Genomic DNA, 19,352 nt, shown 5'->3' on the forward strand with positions numbered 1-19,352 from the left:
ACTTAAATTAAGCCCTTTTAGAAAAGTCCACAAGTACCTCTAAACTATAGAGAATAACCACCTTTAGCACATGTTTCCAACTTCGATTGCCTTGTCCAAATAACATCCGTCATCAGTTTGAGTTTGTTTCAAAGCTGAAGTTCTGTCTATGATTTTAACCTGAGTGAAAAACTAACTTGTGTTGTTTTCACAGATATTTCAGCTTGCACTGACCAGCCTGAGCCCTTTGCCAGCCTGAATATATGTCTCTGCTGCACCCCACCCCAGAGAACGTAAATGCTTGGATCTAGCTCAGGGGACCTCGCTGAACTATTTTGAAAACAGTGATCTAATAATGAAGGTTTAACTCCAAATATAAAACTAAATCCCTCAAAATGGTATTCTGGGGCTGGACTGTGCATCTCATGGGGCGGTCCCCTGAAGGCATGGGCTAATGCCCTCATCTACTTTGAGGAGTAAATGCGTCACATCATATAGACACGGACATGCTCTCTTCCCTGACAATTACTCTCCAGGGGACATCGGACTGGCTTTGCTATAAACATGCTTCCTAAATAGCTTTTTGAGCTTTTGTCTTCTAGAGAAAAATTAAAAAGCGCTAACAGTTTCTAGGCTCTGTGAAAGGGTAAGGTCCCGCTATTAGCTTCCCACAGCTACAAGAATCCTCTCTCAATTCTCTTCTCGACTGCTTTTAGATGCTGGTAAGACAAAATGAACTCTATGAACTCACTGATGAGTCTGTCACCATTTCAGTTCTCCCACTGTGTGATTTAGAAATATTAAAAGAATTATGCAAAACTGCTAAAACGATAGTTTTAGTACCAGTATTAAAAAAGCAAAAATAATAGAACTAGTATAATAGTAAATCAGTAAAACTAGACTCAAGTAGACAGCATTGACATGGGGAAGAGCTTGCATAAGGGCAAGGAAATAAATGGAACGGGGACAGAAACCAATGTTCATTTTGAAACAGCTGTGGCATAAACCAAGGCCATAAAAGAGAGCAATCATTACATAAACTGCTAAGCACCAAGGTAAGCACACATCAGCATCATTTAGCGCACCGAAGCCTGAAGTGATGTTTATGTTTAGACATAGCAGAGAAAGCTTGGAAAACAGGACATTTCTAACCAAAATTTGTGAGTTGCTTGTTTGTTTTGACATCATCAAGATTTAAAAGTAGCCAAATTTCTTTTAAAAACACAACTCATTCTTTTAACGCAACATCTTTTCACACTTTAGACTGACTGTTAAGTAGAAATACAGTGTGTGCTAAGGAAACAGGATGAGTATAAATGTCTTTAAGCCCAGCAACCTTAACAACGTTAACGTTAACAACATTAACCCTCAAGACTCTTTCTTACCATTACTAGAAAATACAGTCGCCCTTTACTTGTCACCCGAAACAGTAAAATATCTTAAAATGTGTTAAAACCCAATACAACTACGCTGCCAGATTTCATCTGATTTTAGGATTGAAGGGAACCAAAGTCCTATCCCAAAAGAGGATTCCTGAGGAGGCTATAACCCCTCTGCTTGGATGCCCTCCTGCATTCTTGAAGGAAAGAATGCATAAGTTGGGGACCAGCATTTTCTAAAGAAAAAACATATGGTTGTTTTTTATAGAGGCCAGGGATGTATACAAAGAACAGCTAACTAAATATAATAATCAGTCCACTGATTAATTTCTTGCGGAACTATTTATCTAAATCGGTAAATAGATTATTAAAAAAATAAAATTAAAACCCAGAGGAACACAGCTTCTAATTAGAAACTTCACTTTTTGCTTTTGGTTTTATTGTGGCAATGTGCCATTCTGACCAACCAATGCAAGAGATGGTGGTTGCAGTTTATTTAAACAGTAGTCCTGGGCAGCTAGCAGGTTTCCAGATGTGTTACTCAACATCCCTGCAACCAATAAATAAAAGGAGGAGGACTGCTGGAATGCTAACTTTCTCTCCAGAAAATTGCTCAAAGAGTTAAAGACAGGGATGATAAAAGCAGCTGCACCAGTTCTTGTCATGGTGCCAGAACTGAATGTTTATACAGCGCTGCGTCCCCACCAGATGGGGTGAAAAAAAAATTTTGAATGTCTCTTTTCCCAACCATTTTGCCATGAAGAAGGGTATAGCGAAGCAAAACAAATGATTTATGTGGTAGAAACAGACCCATAAAGACACATTCAAATAGTTGCATGTAGGTTTCTTGGCCTTTATGTTAGCAGACGTTTTGGGGAACCATCTGCAATCTAAACACTATCATGTTATTCCACAGTCCATCATTTTGCCTGTCATTATATTTATAGTTCACTCACTCTGGTCTTACAGCTTGTGCTGCAAGAGGGGCTCTAAATTGGGATGAGTAAACTTTGGAGTTGAATTATGTTTTATTTCTCAGTCTAAGCCACAGGTGTACAGCTCTGGAAGATGCCGAACGTTCCTAGTGATGGATGCTTTGCGTGTCTTTGTAAATCCCCACTGCCTAGAGTGGCAGTCTAGTACCCGAGACCCAGCAGAAGTTAGAGCAGAGTGAAGTGCAGAAGTGAGGGAAGAGTGATGATAAAACAAGGTTGAAATCAAGAAACGTGGTGCAGACTGGGCATGAAGCAGGCTGCATAGCCACAAATCACTGAACCAAGAGGGAGGGAAGACTCTCTGCCGACCCAAGATCTACCCTGAGGATCAGGCGGAGGATTAGCAGGCAAGGCCAAGGGCTAGCTGGGCCAGAGCCAGGACGATGCATATATCATGACTGACTTCTCTGGGCCTGAGGGGAGCCCTTGCTTGGGAAAGCATTTTTTCCACAACTGCCTGAATTTCCATCGCTGGTGCATGTGGTCCCACCAGCGGTCCCTGCCTGACCTCCCCAGCATGCTTATGAGCTGCTCAACTCAATAACAACCCTTCTCATGCACCCAGGACTGAGATCTGGGCTCTGGAAGAGCATGTCTGCCCGGCATGACGAGGCAGAGAGATTTCTGAGCCAGCACGGGCACTGCATGCCATGCAGCTCTGCCGGCTCAACGCTATGCGGGCTGCTGCTTTGCGATGTCCCAATCCGCCACCCACTACAGACTCAGTATGTGCAACCAGCCAATCAGTGCTATAAATCCCATAAGGTACTGAGGGTGAAATAACAGCCATTACAAAAGCATCTGCCCCTTCCAAGGCCACTGATTGTTTTCCGTACATTGGACTGACGCCTCCAGATAAAAATAATGAAAAATTAAAAATCCTCCTTCTCCCATCAACTTCCCCATACACAGGCTAGGGTAACACTATAAGAACCACAGTCGCAAGTTGATGAAGTGATATTAAACATAAGAAAAATAAGAAATCCTTGGTTATGTATAGGGAGATCAGGAAGACAGCCAAAACCAAATTGAAAATTCATCAGTTCTTATGTCTAAAGGTGCTTTTAAATATGTGTTGTGTTTGCTCCCTAGAGAGAAAGGGGAGAGTTGGCATAGACTTCTACAGCAGGAAGATATCGTCCTTCAGTGTTTTAAACCAGTCAGAGTAGCCTATAAAAACTGAGATGCAGATCCTAAGAAAAATGGGAAGTGGGTTGGACAGACAGAATTTTGCCCTTCATGTGCTACCCAGACAGTTCCAGAGTTGACTCCATCTGGATGTCTACCATGATTTTTATCTATAAAAAACCCACAACCCTAAATGAGATGCACCATATATGGCGAGACTGTTGCTTGGGCTGCTAAAGACAATCCGAAAGACTGTTTATTACAGATAATAAAAGCCAAACTTGAAGTGCAAAGTATAATAACTTTCCCTTGATTTATTGTCAAAGATAATACGATGTGGATAATTTCAGACAAGTCTGCTTTCTTCAACATTTTGGCAGGCACTGCTTTCCTACAGAGGAGCACTACCTGTTTTGCCTGTGTGTTTCTCGTTGAATTGTCTCTACGCAAAATCCTTCTTTCTAAGCATTATCAAACAAACACAAACTAAGACACTCCAAAGAAATAGTTACATTAGGCAAAGAGCTGGACATGCCCGTGAGAGTTTCTTTTATAAACCTCTAGTAGCTGCTCAAGAACATAATGCTTAAAAAACTTTTCTTACCCATTTCAAGATTGTGTCGTTGCCGTCTTTCCGCTAGTACAGCCAGAACTACCTAATTTAACGAAGCAGGCACCAACTACCAAAGGTCAATGTGTTACCACCTGGATATCCATCACATACCCATACTGGTAGCTTTTGTACTGTTTTGTATATTTTAAAGTAATAACATTCTTCTGATAAGCTGCAACTCTTGTAGGAAGGCTTCCTCCCACATAATATTTTTCTAACTCAGCTGCCAAATGTCTACAGAAGTACTTGTGCAGTCTATGTACGATAATGTAATTCATAGTAATATAAAATTTGAGACGCAGCTCAACAGAAATCCCAGAGTCTGCAACTTGGTCCGTTTGTTGCATGTTATTGTGACAAACATGACTTTTTAAGAGGTCTCCAGTGAATTATGACAGAGTGTTCTTTACCATCTAGACTGCTTGAACTTGGTATGACTAATTCAAACAAAACAGGAATGCCCTAGAATTTCTTAAAGTACTTTCAATATGTTACATACTTAAGTGTCCATTACGACTAAGGTCCACATCCTGCTTCCACAAAATTAAGTGAAGTTTTGGCATTGACTTCTACAGAAGCTGAGCATTTTCCCGTGATCTTTTAGTTTTGATAAATCATGACTAGCATAGTTTTAAATGTATTCTTTGATGGCAGGAATTTAGAGCAAGTTTCCAGTCTAATCAGAAGATATTATCTAACATTATTCACAAGGCTGGTTGAAAACTATACCAAATCACACTAACTGTGGGTTAGTCAGATTTTAAACTTAAACACAGTAGAACAGTTAAATTTAGCTTGAAGTTAGTACTGGACATCTGCTTCTGCACACTTGCTAGAACCTTTTAACACTGATAGGAGGGAATATTAACTTGTGAGTTACCTTTATGAGAACACATAACAAAATTAAAGCAAACAAACCAACCACCTTCAAACAGTGTTTAATCAGCATGACACCTATATGTTTAAACACAGAAACTAATTAAACCTGCTGCTATTCTTGTCAGCCACTTACAGCAAAGGCCTCATGTACTAAAGTCTCCCCCGGATTATCTGAAACTCGGACATCTCCCAACACAAATTAACATTTCCATTTGGAATGGTTGGGTATATCTCCTGGATTTGTTGTTTTTTAGGAACCAGAGTCTAGGAAAAGATCGTGCTCTTGTCAAACTTTTGGTTTATACGTGGTGCTAGTCATGGGGAACAACTAACTTCTTGCTCCTCTCCTTTTTCCAGGAAGGACAATAATTGTTGGCTGTGTGACACCCCTTATCAGTTCAGACTTAGGGTATTTTGTATGTAGAGCTAATAAGCTCTGTACAGTCCTAGCTGACTCCTGCCAACTTGGACTGGGAGAGTAAACAGACATCAAGGATCTGCTTTCCCTTACATATTCAGCCTCAGCTTCTGCAGGAACATAAGGCCGTTCAAGCCCAAGCAAGTCCAAGTCACAAATGAGCAGTTTCCAGCTATAGAGTAATGGAAAGCCAGCGTAAAAAAATACAAAGCATACAGTATCTCTAGCCAAAGCACAAGACAAATGATACGTCAAGTCCTAAAATTGTTTCACAGCTTCAGCTGTGCTCAGTCTGTGAAATACCTGAGCACTGCTGCAATAGGAAAATATAAGCCATAGATATTGTCACTGACACAAGATACTGCACACAAAATGGCAGACAACAAAATTGTATCCACTTGTCAACAAGCTGGGTTTGCTTCTATTTTTATTATTAGACAGCAAGAACAATTCTGCAGTAAATTAAATCCATCAGACCGTGGGGGACCGGAGATCAGTCCAGAATATGATGCAGGATGTCTTTGTTACTCATATTCATACCAAAATCTGAAACCAAAGTTCTGTGCTCGGACACCTCAAGTGGAAGAGTAATTAATCTTCCTAACAAGCATTCGTGTCCTGTTTTAAACTGAGGGATCTTGGAATACATTTGGGATTCTGGAGCAAATGGATGACCGGATGCTGAGGAAAGCAGAAAATTGAAATGTTGAAATGTAAATTGCCATTACTCTTCAGGGTTGAGATTCTGGTAAGATTAACCGAGCAGTCCATAGCTGTTTTCTGGCCATTGAATTAACCTGTCTGCACATTTCTGATAACTTTATATTGGGTTTCATTGCCATTTATATTGGGTTTTTATTGCCACGCATGAGTTTCTTATGACCCAGATAGGACCACTTAATACTGTAGGGTGAAAATCAACCTACCTAAATCTGTAGTGAGTCCTACTACTATCAGATGACTAGGCATAAAGATAAAATCCTGACTTCCAGAAACCTAACTCCCTTTGGCATCAGGTAAGCCCAGCTCACCCCACAGAGATCTAAGCTGAAGCTTGGGTACCCATCGCCATCCACTAAAGTCTCAAATCATCATGAAAATACTTTTTTTCTATCCAGAATGCAATGTTTTCAAGTGACAACGCGTTTTCACCAGAAGAGACTGCCCATTTGCTTTACCTGCATCAGCAGCTGTGATCAGTAGTATGTACTGCTCCTTCGCCTCACGGTCCAGGCTCTGCATCAAGCGCAGCTCTCCGCTGGCTGAGAGAGTAAAGGCTCCTTCTTCATTTCCAGCCACCAGAACATAAGTAAGCTTGCTGTTTAGACCTTGATCGTCATCCCTTGCTACAACCTACAAAAGCAATGCAAACACGTGGGAAGAAATGTCAAGAACTGATGAGTGCAGGGTCACTTTATCCCAATTTTATTGGGATAGAGGAAATATTCTCTATGACAATAATCCAAATTGATGGATTGAATTAATCCAAATGCTTTAAGGGCTAGTATAAATTAGCTATAATTGTTAAAAATGACTTAACACAGCGGTGATGGACTTAAAAGCATAGTTTGAAAATGTAAAATAGTTGATTGCTTATTTTTCTCAAGCATAAATTCAGTAAAGACTGTGTTGGGGCTCAGTGCAAACTACAGATGATCTGGTAGAGGCTGAGCTCCATATCAAAGCAAGCATTGCATGTCCTGCCAGCTGAATCCATTTAGTGCTCTTTCAATGTTTGGCACAGAGCCTCATCCCATGTAGGCAATGATGAGACTGAGAGATTTGTTGCATGAATGTTGAGATTGAGATGAGAGATAGAGCAAACTCTTAAAGTTCCAGTGTAGCCAGGAATGTAGGTAGGGAAAACACAAACAAATCTTCAAAGCATAATATAAATTTTTGGTAAGAAATAAGCAAAAAAAACCGGCACCCAAACAAACACAAAGGAAAACAACCCAACGACCACTGCATGATAGATTACAGCCAAGAGGTAACTTTTCAATTGCCTTGCACCTTTTTAATTTTGGAGGAAAGACACTATATATTAATACTGTATACTGAAGCACGCTAATAATTGTAAGAGATATATGCTTATTTGCTGAAGGTACTCACCTGAAGAATAACTTTCGGGAGCGTCTCCAAATTCTCAGGGACGTTCACAGAGTAGGGAGAAAGTTCAAATGTAGGAATATAATCATTGGCATCCTTCAGAATAATACTGACTGTTGTGGTATCGGTCCTCGGGCTGCTCCCGCGGTCAGCCGACTGAACAGTCAATGTATAGGAGGGCTTTTTCTCTCTGTCCAGAGGCTTGGCAACCGTTATCACCCCCGTCACAGAATCGATCCGAAACTCATTATTGGCATCGCCGCTCACAATGGCGTAGCGGACCTGCCCATTTGTACCTTCATCTCCATCTGTAGCAAACACCTGGATTAAATCTGTCCCTGTCAAAGTATTCTCCACCACCTCCACTTTATAAAGTTTTTGGGCAAAAAGTGGGTTATTGTCATTAATGTCCAGGACTATAACCACCACATCCGTAGATGAAGAAAGGGATGGCTGGCCCTTGTCTGTGGCTACCACAGTCAAGGTGTAGTTGGACACGGCTTCTCTGTCAAGCTCCCCGGTAAGCCTCACTTCGCCGTCAATAGTGCCAATGCTGAATTTGTTTCCCAGAGGCCGGAGCAGACTGTACTCAATGTAGCTGTTCGGACCGCTGTCGGGATCGGTCGCCTGCGCTTTGAACACAATCGTATCTATCGGCGTGTTTTCCGGGACGTAGGTCAGCTTCGGGGAGATGAAGCTTGGAGGGCTGTCATTCACGTCCAGCAGAATAATTGAAACTTGGGCTGTGCTTGTGTACCTGGAGGCCGGGAGAGGGGCCATGTCATGGACTTGCACGACGAGGCTGTAGAAAGACTGGCTTTCCCGGTCCAAAGGCTGCCTGATGCTCAGCACCCCACTGTTGTCGATGCCGAACTGCCCCGCGCTGTCCCCGGATGCGATGCTGAAGGAGAGCTGCGAGTTGGAGCCTGGTGGGGTAGCGAGAAGAAAGGTAGAGAAAATATGACTTCATCCCACTGACCTAGAAATAAATGTTTCTGGCCTCATTTCGTATGGAAATGAGGACTGTACAATCATGCTGCCTGTTCAGCCTCCTCATCACCGTTTTTAAATCCATCAGCTAATTTCAGCTGAGTTTCACAGCGGAGCAGAGGCCTTTGAAATATTATTTTCTGACAAGAGTTGAAGAGAGAGAGAAGGAAGCCTGTTAACTGGAGTGGCCGCAGAGGGAGCAGCTAGCAGAGCTCATCATTCAGCAGGAGCTACATGGTGGCAACGTGCAATTTTTCTGCATCTACAATCGTTAGTGATAAAGGTTTTGAAGGGTTTTCTTTCAGAAACCAAGACTCAATAGCTCTGCTGCTCACCGAGCAGCTGTTTTCCTCTGTTCTCCCCAGTCCAACTAAGCGACATTATTATTAATGTAATTATTTCATGAATTCTTCCACCCCATTAAAAAGAGCCACAACCAGAAACTCCCAAGCCTAGCTGGAGCAAGCCAAGAGTGAATGCTGGGGAGAGGTATGCTTCCCATATACGGCATGGTATTCCAAAGTATCAGATGTACAGCCCTCATCTTATAATCGAAACATAACTAGCAATTATGGTCAAGGGAGAGATTTATAATTCTGGTAAGGGAAATGCAGTCTGAATCTTGACACAGCTGTGAAATGACCTTAAATATGCCATACAGGAAACAAATGTACGTTACTGCCTCAACTCCAGAGTTCGCTCTAAACAACTAATTTTTGGGAACATCTAATTGAAATAACTCTTCTCTCATACATATTTTAACTAATTTTGAAAATTTTGGTTACTTGCTTTAGGTCATAAAGACCACGATTTAGGACTAGTAGATTAACAGACCATTTGCTACTAATTTACCCTTCAAACTTGGTTTTTCATGCAAAGAAACCAAACTGTCTGCTTAAGTAGCTGATTACTTTGCTATGCGTTTTGTCATTTTTACTCAGAAGCTCCTTTCCCTCCAACTGAATTGTTTTGATAATAAAATTATTCCTGCATTAGATTTATTAATCTCTGCTGTTGCTTATGTTCAGACTTGGGAACTCTAGTCTTACTTGTCTTTCCCCCAGTGGCTACTCTAATTAGCATCTTTCCCTTTCTCCTCTTGTAGGATCTTAATTATAAAATAAATAGAACAAAACATGAAAGACAATACTTTAATGTAGTTAAAGAAATTAATACATTTATATGCCAGACATTAGTGTTTCTACGTTACTTTGATCAAATGAAGCACTGTGAAAGTTTAATGCTAGTCTGTTTTTGTTCAGCTGTATTTTCAAATGACTAATTACATGGAAGAAAGTCTTCTGATCTCAGTGAAGTACTTTCTGGCAATTCAAGATTTTTGTGAAAATAGAGATGGGTAGGAATTAGATCTTAAAGGAGAAAATTACTTTTAAAATACCCTTTTTTTTCCCCCCAGTGCTTTCTATGGTGGTGTTTGTTCCTATAAAATTTACTGCTTGTTCTTCTTTGTCTCACCTCCACATACAATTTCCTTCCTTGTCCTGTATTCTTATAAATTTTGATGCTGCTAATGCTTATATAGATTAAACTGTGAAGCAGACAGACAGTTGACTAAATATCAGTGAGGCCAGGAATGCCACTTAATGAATTTTTCTTTTTTAAACACAGCATGCCAAGCTGGCACCGTGCGCCTCGTCCATCTCCTCTCCCCAGGTTTGGAGCTGGGTTTTTCTTAGGGAGAATGTAGGGGCATCCTCTTTGCTGAGCTTTGGGATTATTTAATATGAGAGTCAATCTGATAAAACTCTGAGAGCTCAGACATGGAGCCACCAATTCATGATAATGCTCTTTTAAGGGTCTTGTTTCTATTTTTGTTTATTTACTAACAGGACAGAAAAAATATCCTACCCCCACCTCCCCCCGTTCTGTAAATATCTGTAGAGACTAAGTGGGAAATCCCACCCGGAGGAATATCTTGCTACACTTTTTAACAAATAGACAAGCACATGCTTTGCTTTGAGATTTTTTCCTGTTAATTGGGTGTGGAAAAAAAAAATCTGAGTCTCGAAATGAACGTGTTTAAGGAAACTGAGTTCTTTATTGCTCTGTAAATAACCAAGAGCTGTAGCTGATATCTACTACGCATCTGTATATGAAACTGTCCAAGCCGAGATAAACAGCTACTGTTTCCCAAGGAATGTGTCAAACACGAAAATGGAAGCGGGAGCAGTTTCACTATCACCATGCTTTTGTCTTTTATCAGTGTTTATCCTAAAACAACAGGCATATCTTATTATAATACAATGCCTTTTCAGAGCTCCTTCAAACTACGGGATCATATAACAAATAATCCACGAAATCGTATTTGTGTGCATTGAGTGCACAGTGAGGAGTACAGCACTAGCTATTTCTGTACTCTAGATAAATATAAGATGACACAGGATAACAAATTTTGGCTTGAACAGAAACGCCAATAGATCATAACAGTTGCTGCAGTTACAGTCCTATGGGGGAACTCAACCTGGCATGCTCTTCTGCAACTTCTGCCCTAATAATTTTAAATCCAGCCTGTTAGAAAAGTAAGAGCGCCAGAAAATACAAAAGACAAGATATCTGACTTTTTATTGCATTGCTCCTCAAATACTCATTTGCTTCCTTGATAGCTGAGTGCATGATGAATGTAGTTCATGTGCACTGTGCGCAGATGGAAATTAAAGTATGAGGTGCAAGAGAAAAGGAAAACAGACCCTTGGTAAAGTGAAATTAACTTCCAAAAAGATTTTAAACCAAGCATTGTACTCCTAACAGGAAAATAAGGAATAAAAAAAGGAGACAGATTAGACACAAACTCATTTATCCAGAGGTTTGAGGGAACAATCCCTTCCCTGGGTAGGCGTGATGCAAGCACAAGTTCCTCCTCCAACTTACAGTTAGTTTACATAAAATAAGAGCTTTAACAAGAGCGGTGGAAGAGAGATCCATGCAAGAATAGCCAACATCACCAAGATATAATTTCTGACTTGTTGGCTTATCTTATGGAATCTCTTCTCGCTCACTTTCTCAGTTTGATCTCAAAACCAGCTGCACAATTTTTTACCGTGGAAAGTTCTATCCATCAGCACAAAATTTGTGTTCCCACAAAAATGTTTGAGTTCAACAACTCAGCATTTCCTGGGGAAAAAACTATTTTACTGAATAATCTTGATCAGCTCAATCGTTTTACGTGCATAAACTGGGATTCCTTTGAAGCACGTACATGCTCTGCGTTTGAAGCACACGTTTCAGCGCAAGACATTTCTGTAGGCTTTGCTCAGCCGGTGTCAAGTTGAGAGGAGACAAGGTTGCTTAACACGTCACAAAAATAACCTTCACCTGCAAAGTCACTATGAGCGTTTTGAATAATTTTAAGTCACACTGACTAATGTCTGTGGACACTTAAGAAAACGCTGTATGCTATGGAATGATTTTTATGTATTTTATGGCCATATTTTATAATTATTATTGCTTGGACATAAAATGCATAGCAGAATGGTTAGGCAAGCTATAAAGATTGTATCTTTTACACCCCAACACATTAACACCTTCTAGATACCATAAATAATCCCAAGATTAAAGCTTATTTTAATGAGAAATTTTCCCATGTTCTCTTTTAAACAGTTTTTTTAGCCTCCACTATCAATACCCTGTAGATCATGATTCTCTTCATAATACATTTAAAAGTTACAGTATATTTAAGATGATTGCAGATGATGTCTGATATTGCCAGAACCTTATTCAGAATGTATTATAAACTTTAAGAATAAACCAGTCTGAAAGAACACTTAGGTCTAATTTAAGTGTGTAACCTAAGCACCAGGGGAAAAATCACGGTGTTCAACTTCTGTAACATGCACTAGGTAAAATATAGCTCTGCAACTCATTTCTGCAGCAGCAGTTAAAAGCAGTATTTGACTGTATCTTTAATTTATCACAAATAAAAACAGGGAAGAAAACACCTGCCTAAACCTAATGTAATATATGAGAAAAATAACTTCCATTTACACAGCATGCAGCGAGTTTAAGCACATGATGGCATCCCTAAGGATAGCCTTAATTTGCCCATTCTACTAGCCCTCCTGATATGTTCTTAAGGTGAAATACATATTTATCATCAGGGATACAGAATATGAGGAAACGCCTACCATCATCTGCATCAGTGACACTGAAGTTGAGAATAGCGGATCCTGGAGACAGGTTCTCCATCAAAGACGTGCTGTATGAGGTCATGCTGAACACTGGTGGGTTATCATTGATGTCCAGTATATTGAAGTACACTCTGATGGCAGTAAATTGCCCTCCCCCGTCTTCTGCACGGACAGTAAGAATGTAATACTGCTGTGCTTCGTAGTCCAGCGCGCGAGTCAGGTTGAAGACTCCGGTGACAGGGTTCAGGAAGAAGATACCCTCTTCATCATCTTCACTTACGGTGTATGTGATTTCCCCGTTGATACCGGAGTCGTCATCAGTGGCTAGAATGGCTGCCACTAAGGAACCTGTACGGCACGACAGGACAGCAAAATCAGGCACTCGCAAAAGGCGGCTCGCTGGCATGGTCAGAGCCAGCTCACCATCAAGCAGCTCTCAAGAATAAGGGGCATCCTCCAGTAGAAATTCAAGCCTCAATACTGTATGACTAACTGCAACGAAAGGTTTTCAAAGCTGAAAGGAACAGCACTCAGTATGATGTTTACTTTAAAGGGCTACTAAAAAAAAACAAACCCCAAGAAATGGCCAGGAATATTTGCCTTTATCCTTAAACGGGAACATGTCCAGAGTAGATCTCAACTGGGGCAAAAGTTCCTTTTCTCCTGCTAGGTATTTTCTTTCTACGACTCAAAGGACGCCCTCCTCCCCACAGACAAGTATGAGTTCTGAAACCTTCTAGATATTTCTTTCTAAATGCAGAAACCAAAATGTCAGTACATACCAAACATCCCGGCTCTGCTTTTTGAAAAAGTGCCTTCGCAGGGTAACTGCGGTTAGAAAGCTAGAAACCTTATAGGGGTCCGTTCTTCACTGTTTTCTGAAATTCAACTCCTTGTGAATTTGTGCCATTGTTTTCATTTCTGCATAGCTGCGTTCTCATGACTGACCTACCTTACTAAAGTTTGAAAGTTAATGTCACTTTTTAGTATTTCGAGCACTAATTATAATTAAGATCAGCTCATTTCCAAGAAAGTAAATCATTTAATTTCTTTTCCATGGCACCAGATGAATTACATGCATTCCATCACAGTTAACTATTTTCCAGCAACGTGACAATGAAAGCCATTTATCACCAGACCAAAGAACAGCGCTACAACTTCCTTTAACCCAGCTGAACACGCTGGTATCTCTTCCATCCGTGTGACTACCTCCCGCTTTAACGTTTCTGACTGTGCGGTAACCGGGGAAGAGGGCTGTCCCGAGGCTGGACGGGGTTTATCAGCCCTCCAGCGAGCCTGCAGCACAGCGGGGTCAGGGCAGCTCAGCGGAGAGCCTCGCTGAGGCCCAGGGACGGTACAATTCCCAAACGCAGCTGCCAGACTGCAAGGGGAAGGAGGATTACTCTCTGGGATGGAGTGTGGAGCCCCGAAGGGGAACCCTCGCAGTGCCCACCCTCCGGACGAGCGTGCCAGCTGCTTCGGGACCACCGGAGAATGGAACAGGAGAAGCTGCAGCACTTCAGGGATAAAAATCAGCCTGTTCCCTCCTTTGGTGTCTATCACTGCTGAGCCGGGTATGAGGTACAAACGTACACCCCATAAATGATTAAAGAGAGAAGCCGCATCTTAACGTGGAGGGAATTATGCTCGCCATTTCCAGGGTTATTCCTGCTAAAACAGGCCGAGCCTCGGGACTCTGAGTGACAAGAGAGAAGAGCGTAGCTGGGCATCAGCAACCAAATCGCCCCGTGCTACACAGACGCCTCGATTACTTCCAGATCAGATTCCTGAGGCAGAGCTGATTGCACTGTAATCCTTTAACACAAAACACCACTGAATTTTGGGACTGTGACTGTGGGACAGCGTGCAAAAGTTGGAGGCATGGGGGTAATCCTGGTTGCCCCAAGCTGAGCCTCCCACGCTTATAAGTCAAAGCCCTAACAAAAGCTTGAAAGCAGTCACCATGTCATTTACATCTCCTTTGTCTTTTCATGCTTTAGAGCAAGTTTCCAAGATGCTTCAGTTACTAATACCAGCAGATACTGCTTTTATACTAGCACTCTGTACACAATACCAGCAACTATTTTTTTGCAAGAAATATTAATTTTTCATCTGGCGATATATAATATAGCACAGCTTTTGAAAACATTTTTTGGTCTAAATAGTTTCTAGCTTACAACCTAACTTTGAAACATCAAAACACTCTTGCACATGAAACAAGCTTTAAAAGGAGAAAACAACGTAAGTGGTAGGTGATCAAGTTTAGGAACCAGAATTAATTATCTAAAGGTTAGATTTTTTCTATAAAAACCTTGTCAAAAAAGGAGTCAAAGATAAGATCAAGGACATACGAGGTTAGGGTTAGTAACTGAGCACATATAGGGAATATTACTAAGGAATCAGCGTATTACTGCCTGCTCAATGGTCACCCATTTTGTGATTCTACACTGGATGAATGAAGCACTCTGAGTCATATTCACTGAAGGTGGCTTGCTAAATACTAGCATCACCATTACATCTTTTTCATGGTAGGTTATGCTGTTGCTGTCCTGCAGGTTGCTCCTCCTCCTACTTTTCTGTTTGCTATTTTTTTAGTGGTGGCACTCAGAGGCTTCCATCGGGATACAGGCATAATTCCTATTCTGCGTCTAGGATTTATTCGAGCGGCAACCATTTCTCTATTTCCCATTGAAAATAAATTTGACCTCACTAGTGATACAGATTTCCTAGCAAGCAGATTTTCAGTATGATGTGGTTCCCTCCGTTTCTTTGCCCCACCTGACAGACACCTTCAGCATCTTCTGCTTCCTGCCCAAGTCAGACAGGTCTGCTAACCCCTCCTCCGCGCGGCCCTTTGGACTGACAAAATGAAAAAAATCAGTCAGTTTTCGGGCCATTTCCCATTTACCTGGAGTGGCATCTTCTGGGATGTCAAAGGAATACACTGGCTTGGAGAATTTTGGGATATGGTCGTTAACATCGCTAACAGTGATGTTTATTCTCATGTCTGAGGACTGCAGGCCGTCATCAGCACGAACCAGCAAGGAGTACTTGGAGCGGCGCTCCCGGTCCAGGCGCTTTGTGGCTATCAGGTCTCCCGACTCAGGGTCAATGTGGAAGCTATCATCCGCACCGCTGATAATAGTGTATGTGACGAGGGCATTGGCTCCCTAAGCAAAAACAGAAGTGGTCAAATCAAGTTATTTGCCAGGAAAACCACATTATAATTTTCAGTAAGACAAGAATCATTCCAGTAACTGCGCTTGGCGAATATTTTTCAGAACAGTTTCCTTTAATAAACAGCCTTCCTGCCCAGTCTCTGCTTCAGTCCCCCAGTAAAGAGACAGATGCACACTGTTTTTATTTGAGACATGAAATGGCGCGATTACCCCGATATTCTTTGCTCCACTGTTCATACAAGGATCACATCCAGTCAATATCGTAAAGCTCTGATACCCGTTTTAATTTCAAGCCAGCATCACTGAGCAGTGTAACATCTTCCCTCTTAACAGGTATCAATGTTTATTCTTCTTGGTTTATACGCAAAGGCTAAACTAAATCCCTGCCAGTGGGATCAGCTCTGCCTTTCCCGCTCTCTGGAGATGACACGGAGGGAGGAGGAGAGGGAGGGGTGCAAGGAGGGAGGACCAGGGGTGGCCACGCAGCCCTCCGCCAGCCAGCAGGCATGGCAAGAGCTGTGGCTCCCGGTCAAGAAAAACTCACAGGAGCCAGTCTTGCAGCAGCCCCCTAAAGGCTGGTTTCTGCATGGAAATACGTTTAGCCCTGTAAATAAGCAGCCCCAACGTGACAAATCATGTGTCATTAAAATCACAGTTCTGATCTCTTGGGTTGTGCTGTAAGTCAAAAGCATCTGCTTTTGGGTCAAAGTATCTCATTTGTCCTTGGAAAAAAAGGATTCATATGGACTTTGAGCATTTTGGTTAATAGGAAAAATTACTTTCCCTTAATTTACATAGAAAAATTATCACTTTTTTCTTTCCTCCCCTTAAAGGTTGAAATTAAAACTTAGGAAAAAAATATGGAAACCTTCATTCCAAAAACACTGACAGAGTGTGTTCTGCCTCAGCCCTACCCCATCACAAACACTGACAGAAGTCACCTGCATCCAGTCTGTATCATTGATTATTAGCAAGAAAAACCAATCTGCCTTACAGGTCTTAGCTTTGAGGGGTACATCCCTAGAAAAAGGGATGCTACCTGAGCTTGGTTTTCATCCACCTCCTGGGGATGGGTTGTGCAGTGTGATGCTGCAGCCAGGGGGTGGTCCAGGGGACTTAAGCAGCTGGCTAGAGCACCCAGCATGAGTTTGGGTGACACTTCCCACAAGAGCCAGTGCTCAGCTGTAATTTTTGCTGCTTAGCAGACTGGAATTGGTCTTTAAGGGAAAACAGAGAGAGACCTAAGATCCTGGAATCATGTCCTTCTTTTTCCAAGACAGGTTTAAGGGCACTGAAGGTCTGGTAACCTCCAACATCGGATATATGTACCTATACCCTGCATGCTGACTGTGGCACTTCTGTGGTGAACAACAGATAAAAGAGATCGGAGAGAAAGAAATTCTATAACTGTTTCAAACACTCTTGCCTAAAAAAGCAAACTAACAGAGATAAACACCCGCTCATATTTGTGAGATGAGAGACAAGCGTTAGTTACCTGACATCATGAGAGCACCTCGTGCCAAACCTTTTCCTCTGGAGTGCTGTTTCAAAGAGTGGACTGAGCTCACTGATAAAATGATATTTAGAAAGAAAATAAGCTCCTACAGGTGCCCAGCCCTGAAGAGCTGCATGCAGGGCTTCAGCATATGCAGCATCTGTGTGCCCAGGTGTACCTGGGGGATGTCACATGCCTTCCTCCAATTGTACAGCTTAGCAAAAACATCTGATGAGAATTTAAGATTTCAGAGGTGACCACACTCTTCACCGCTTGTTTGACTAGCCACCCTCCTCCTAATAGGGCGCAGCTAAAACTGCAGCCGTGTGTGATACTGGTTTAATCAAAGTAGTAACTTTACATGAGTTAGGCGAGAAGCAAAACAAAATACAGGTATGAAAAACCTATTAAAAAGCTAAATAGAAAATTCCCATCGTCAACTTCAAAAAGTTGCAAAGTGCTGAAGCTTTTTTAATTCTTAAAGCCTTTGTTACCACTTAGCACCGAGAGAATGTCTTTACATCTTTCCTCAGATCTCTACAATGTCCTTATTATAACAGACATGGGTTTGAAATTTGCTGCCTTCATAGTACCATTTAAAAATATTTCTAAGAGGGGTCCTTGTACACAACTCAGCCATGAGTTTTAAGGTCTCTGTGACTTACTCTTTTGAAGCTAAACCTTTGATTCTGAAAGCACCCGTGCATGTAGCAAAGGGAGCATGCTGTGCTACTGAGCTGCATACATGGGTTGCAAAGAAAGAAACCAGAAAAGCGTCATGTTGCAGGAACATTATATGAAAAACAGGGAGCATTCACTTACTTTCCAGAAGAAATGGATACATCAAATTATATGCAGATATATTTGCCTGAAGCATACAAAAAACCTGAACTATCCCTCACTAAGCCAACTGGCTGACTGTTTAACATCATTTGCTCAAAGGCTTTTGCTAGTTTCTTAATAACTCTTTTGTTGCAGTGACCTCACAGTAATGAATCTAAGCGGGCAAAACAATTTTGCAAACTGGTTCATGGACAGAGCACATATTTTGGCATTATTTTTTTCCCCCTCTTTTTGGTGAAATAAAACCTCCTTTAGGAAAGGATAATATTCGTATACGTAGTTCTAGTCAAAGGGTGAACAGGCATTATCAAAAGTTTTCTTGTTCTCCCAGGCTCATCTTGCATGAATTTTATTGCACACCTTGAAATTGGGCTCAACCACAATATGTCTGCTTCAAAGTTAGTTTAGATCTCAAGCTGTGGTCTTAAACTGAATGCCAATAAATCTTTATCAATAGCTGCGCAGTCGCCGAGTCATTGGGTATGGTGGATGATGAGATTGATAACAAGAAGACCATCTAAACCCAAGATTTTTGGCATTTTTTGCCAAGAGTGGAACTGCTCATTAAGAGATGTTAGGAAAACATTAACTCGTTATATACAAACCAATAACCAGCCTTCAAGTAATAGAGTACCTGTCTCACTTCCTCACATGTCTGTGACTCCATGATACCGAATACAGTTCTGTGAATGGGCCAAACACAGTTTAAAGCATGACCACAATGACTCCCAAGGCCAAGCTCTCACAAAGGGAATAAGGGAACAGGTAAAAACACATATTTCCAGAATGCCATTTTTAGTACAGATATTTGAACATGAAAGCGTGCTCCTACCTCATCAGCATCCATGGCTGTCAGCTGCAATATTTTAGATCCATCTCCTATGTTCTCTTCCACGGTCAGATCAAGCATATCTGTGGGGAATACTGGTGGGTTGTCATTGATATCCTGAAGTGTTATTTCCACCTGTAAAAAGCAGGAATTAGAAAAAAAAGTTGTGTGAGCACTGTTAGACACTGATTGGACTTGAATGTTACAAATCACATAATTTTGAAAGCAATCAGATAAATTGTTCTTAATCACATGAATTAGAGCATTCCCAAATCACACCAACAACAGGAAAAGCCCCACCAGATATTAAAATTCCACATTGTTATAGAATACTCATAGGAAAGCCCCTAACATAAATAAAGTTAATTTGA

At 41.4% G+C, this 19,352-nt stretch overlaps 1 protein-coding gene across 1 annotated transcript in view; it reads right to left on the reverse strand.

The window, feature by feature from the left end:
- Positions 1-19,352, reverse strand: part of FAT4 (FAT atypical cadherin 4) — a 150,590-nt gene that overhangs the window by 52,322 nt on the left and 78,916 nt on the right. Inside the window, exons 2-6 of the mRNA XM_064450492.1 lie at positions 18,985-19,116; positions 15,544-15,805; positions 12,633-12,983; positions 7,504-8,426; positions 6,570-6,744 (exon numbers count right to left, since the gene is read on the reverse strand). Coding sequence (XP_064306562.1) covers positions 6,570-6,744; positions 7,504-8,426; positions 12,633-12,983; positions 15,544-15,805; positions 18,985-19,116 — 1,843 coding nt within the window. The remainder of the gene's footprint in view (positions 1-6,569; positions 6,745-7,503; positions 8,427-12,632; positions 12,984-15,543; positions 15,806-18,984; positions 19,117-19,352) is intronic.

The sequence above is a fragment of the Phalacrocorax carbo genome, chromosome 4, assembly GCF_963921805.1.
Source record: "Phalacrocorax carbo chromosome 4, bPhaCar2.1, whole genome shotgun sequence".
Taxonomy (NCBI): domain Eukaryota; kingdom Metazoa; phylum Chordata; class Aves; order Suliformes; family Phalacrocoracidae; genus Phalacrocorax; species Phalacrocorax carbo.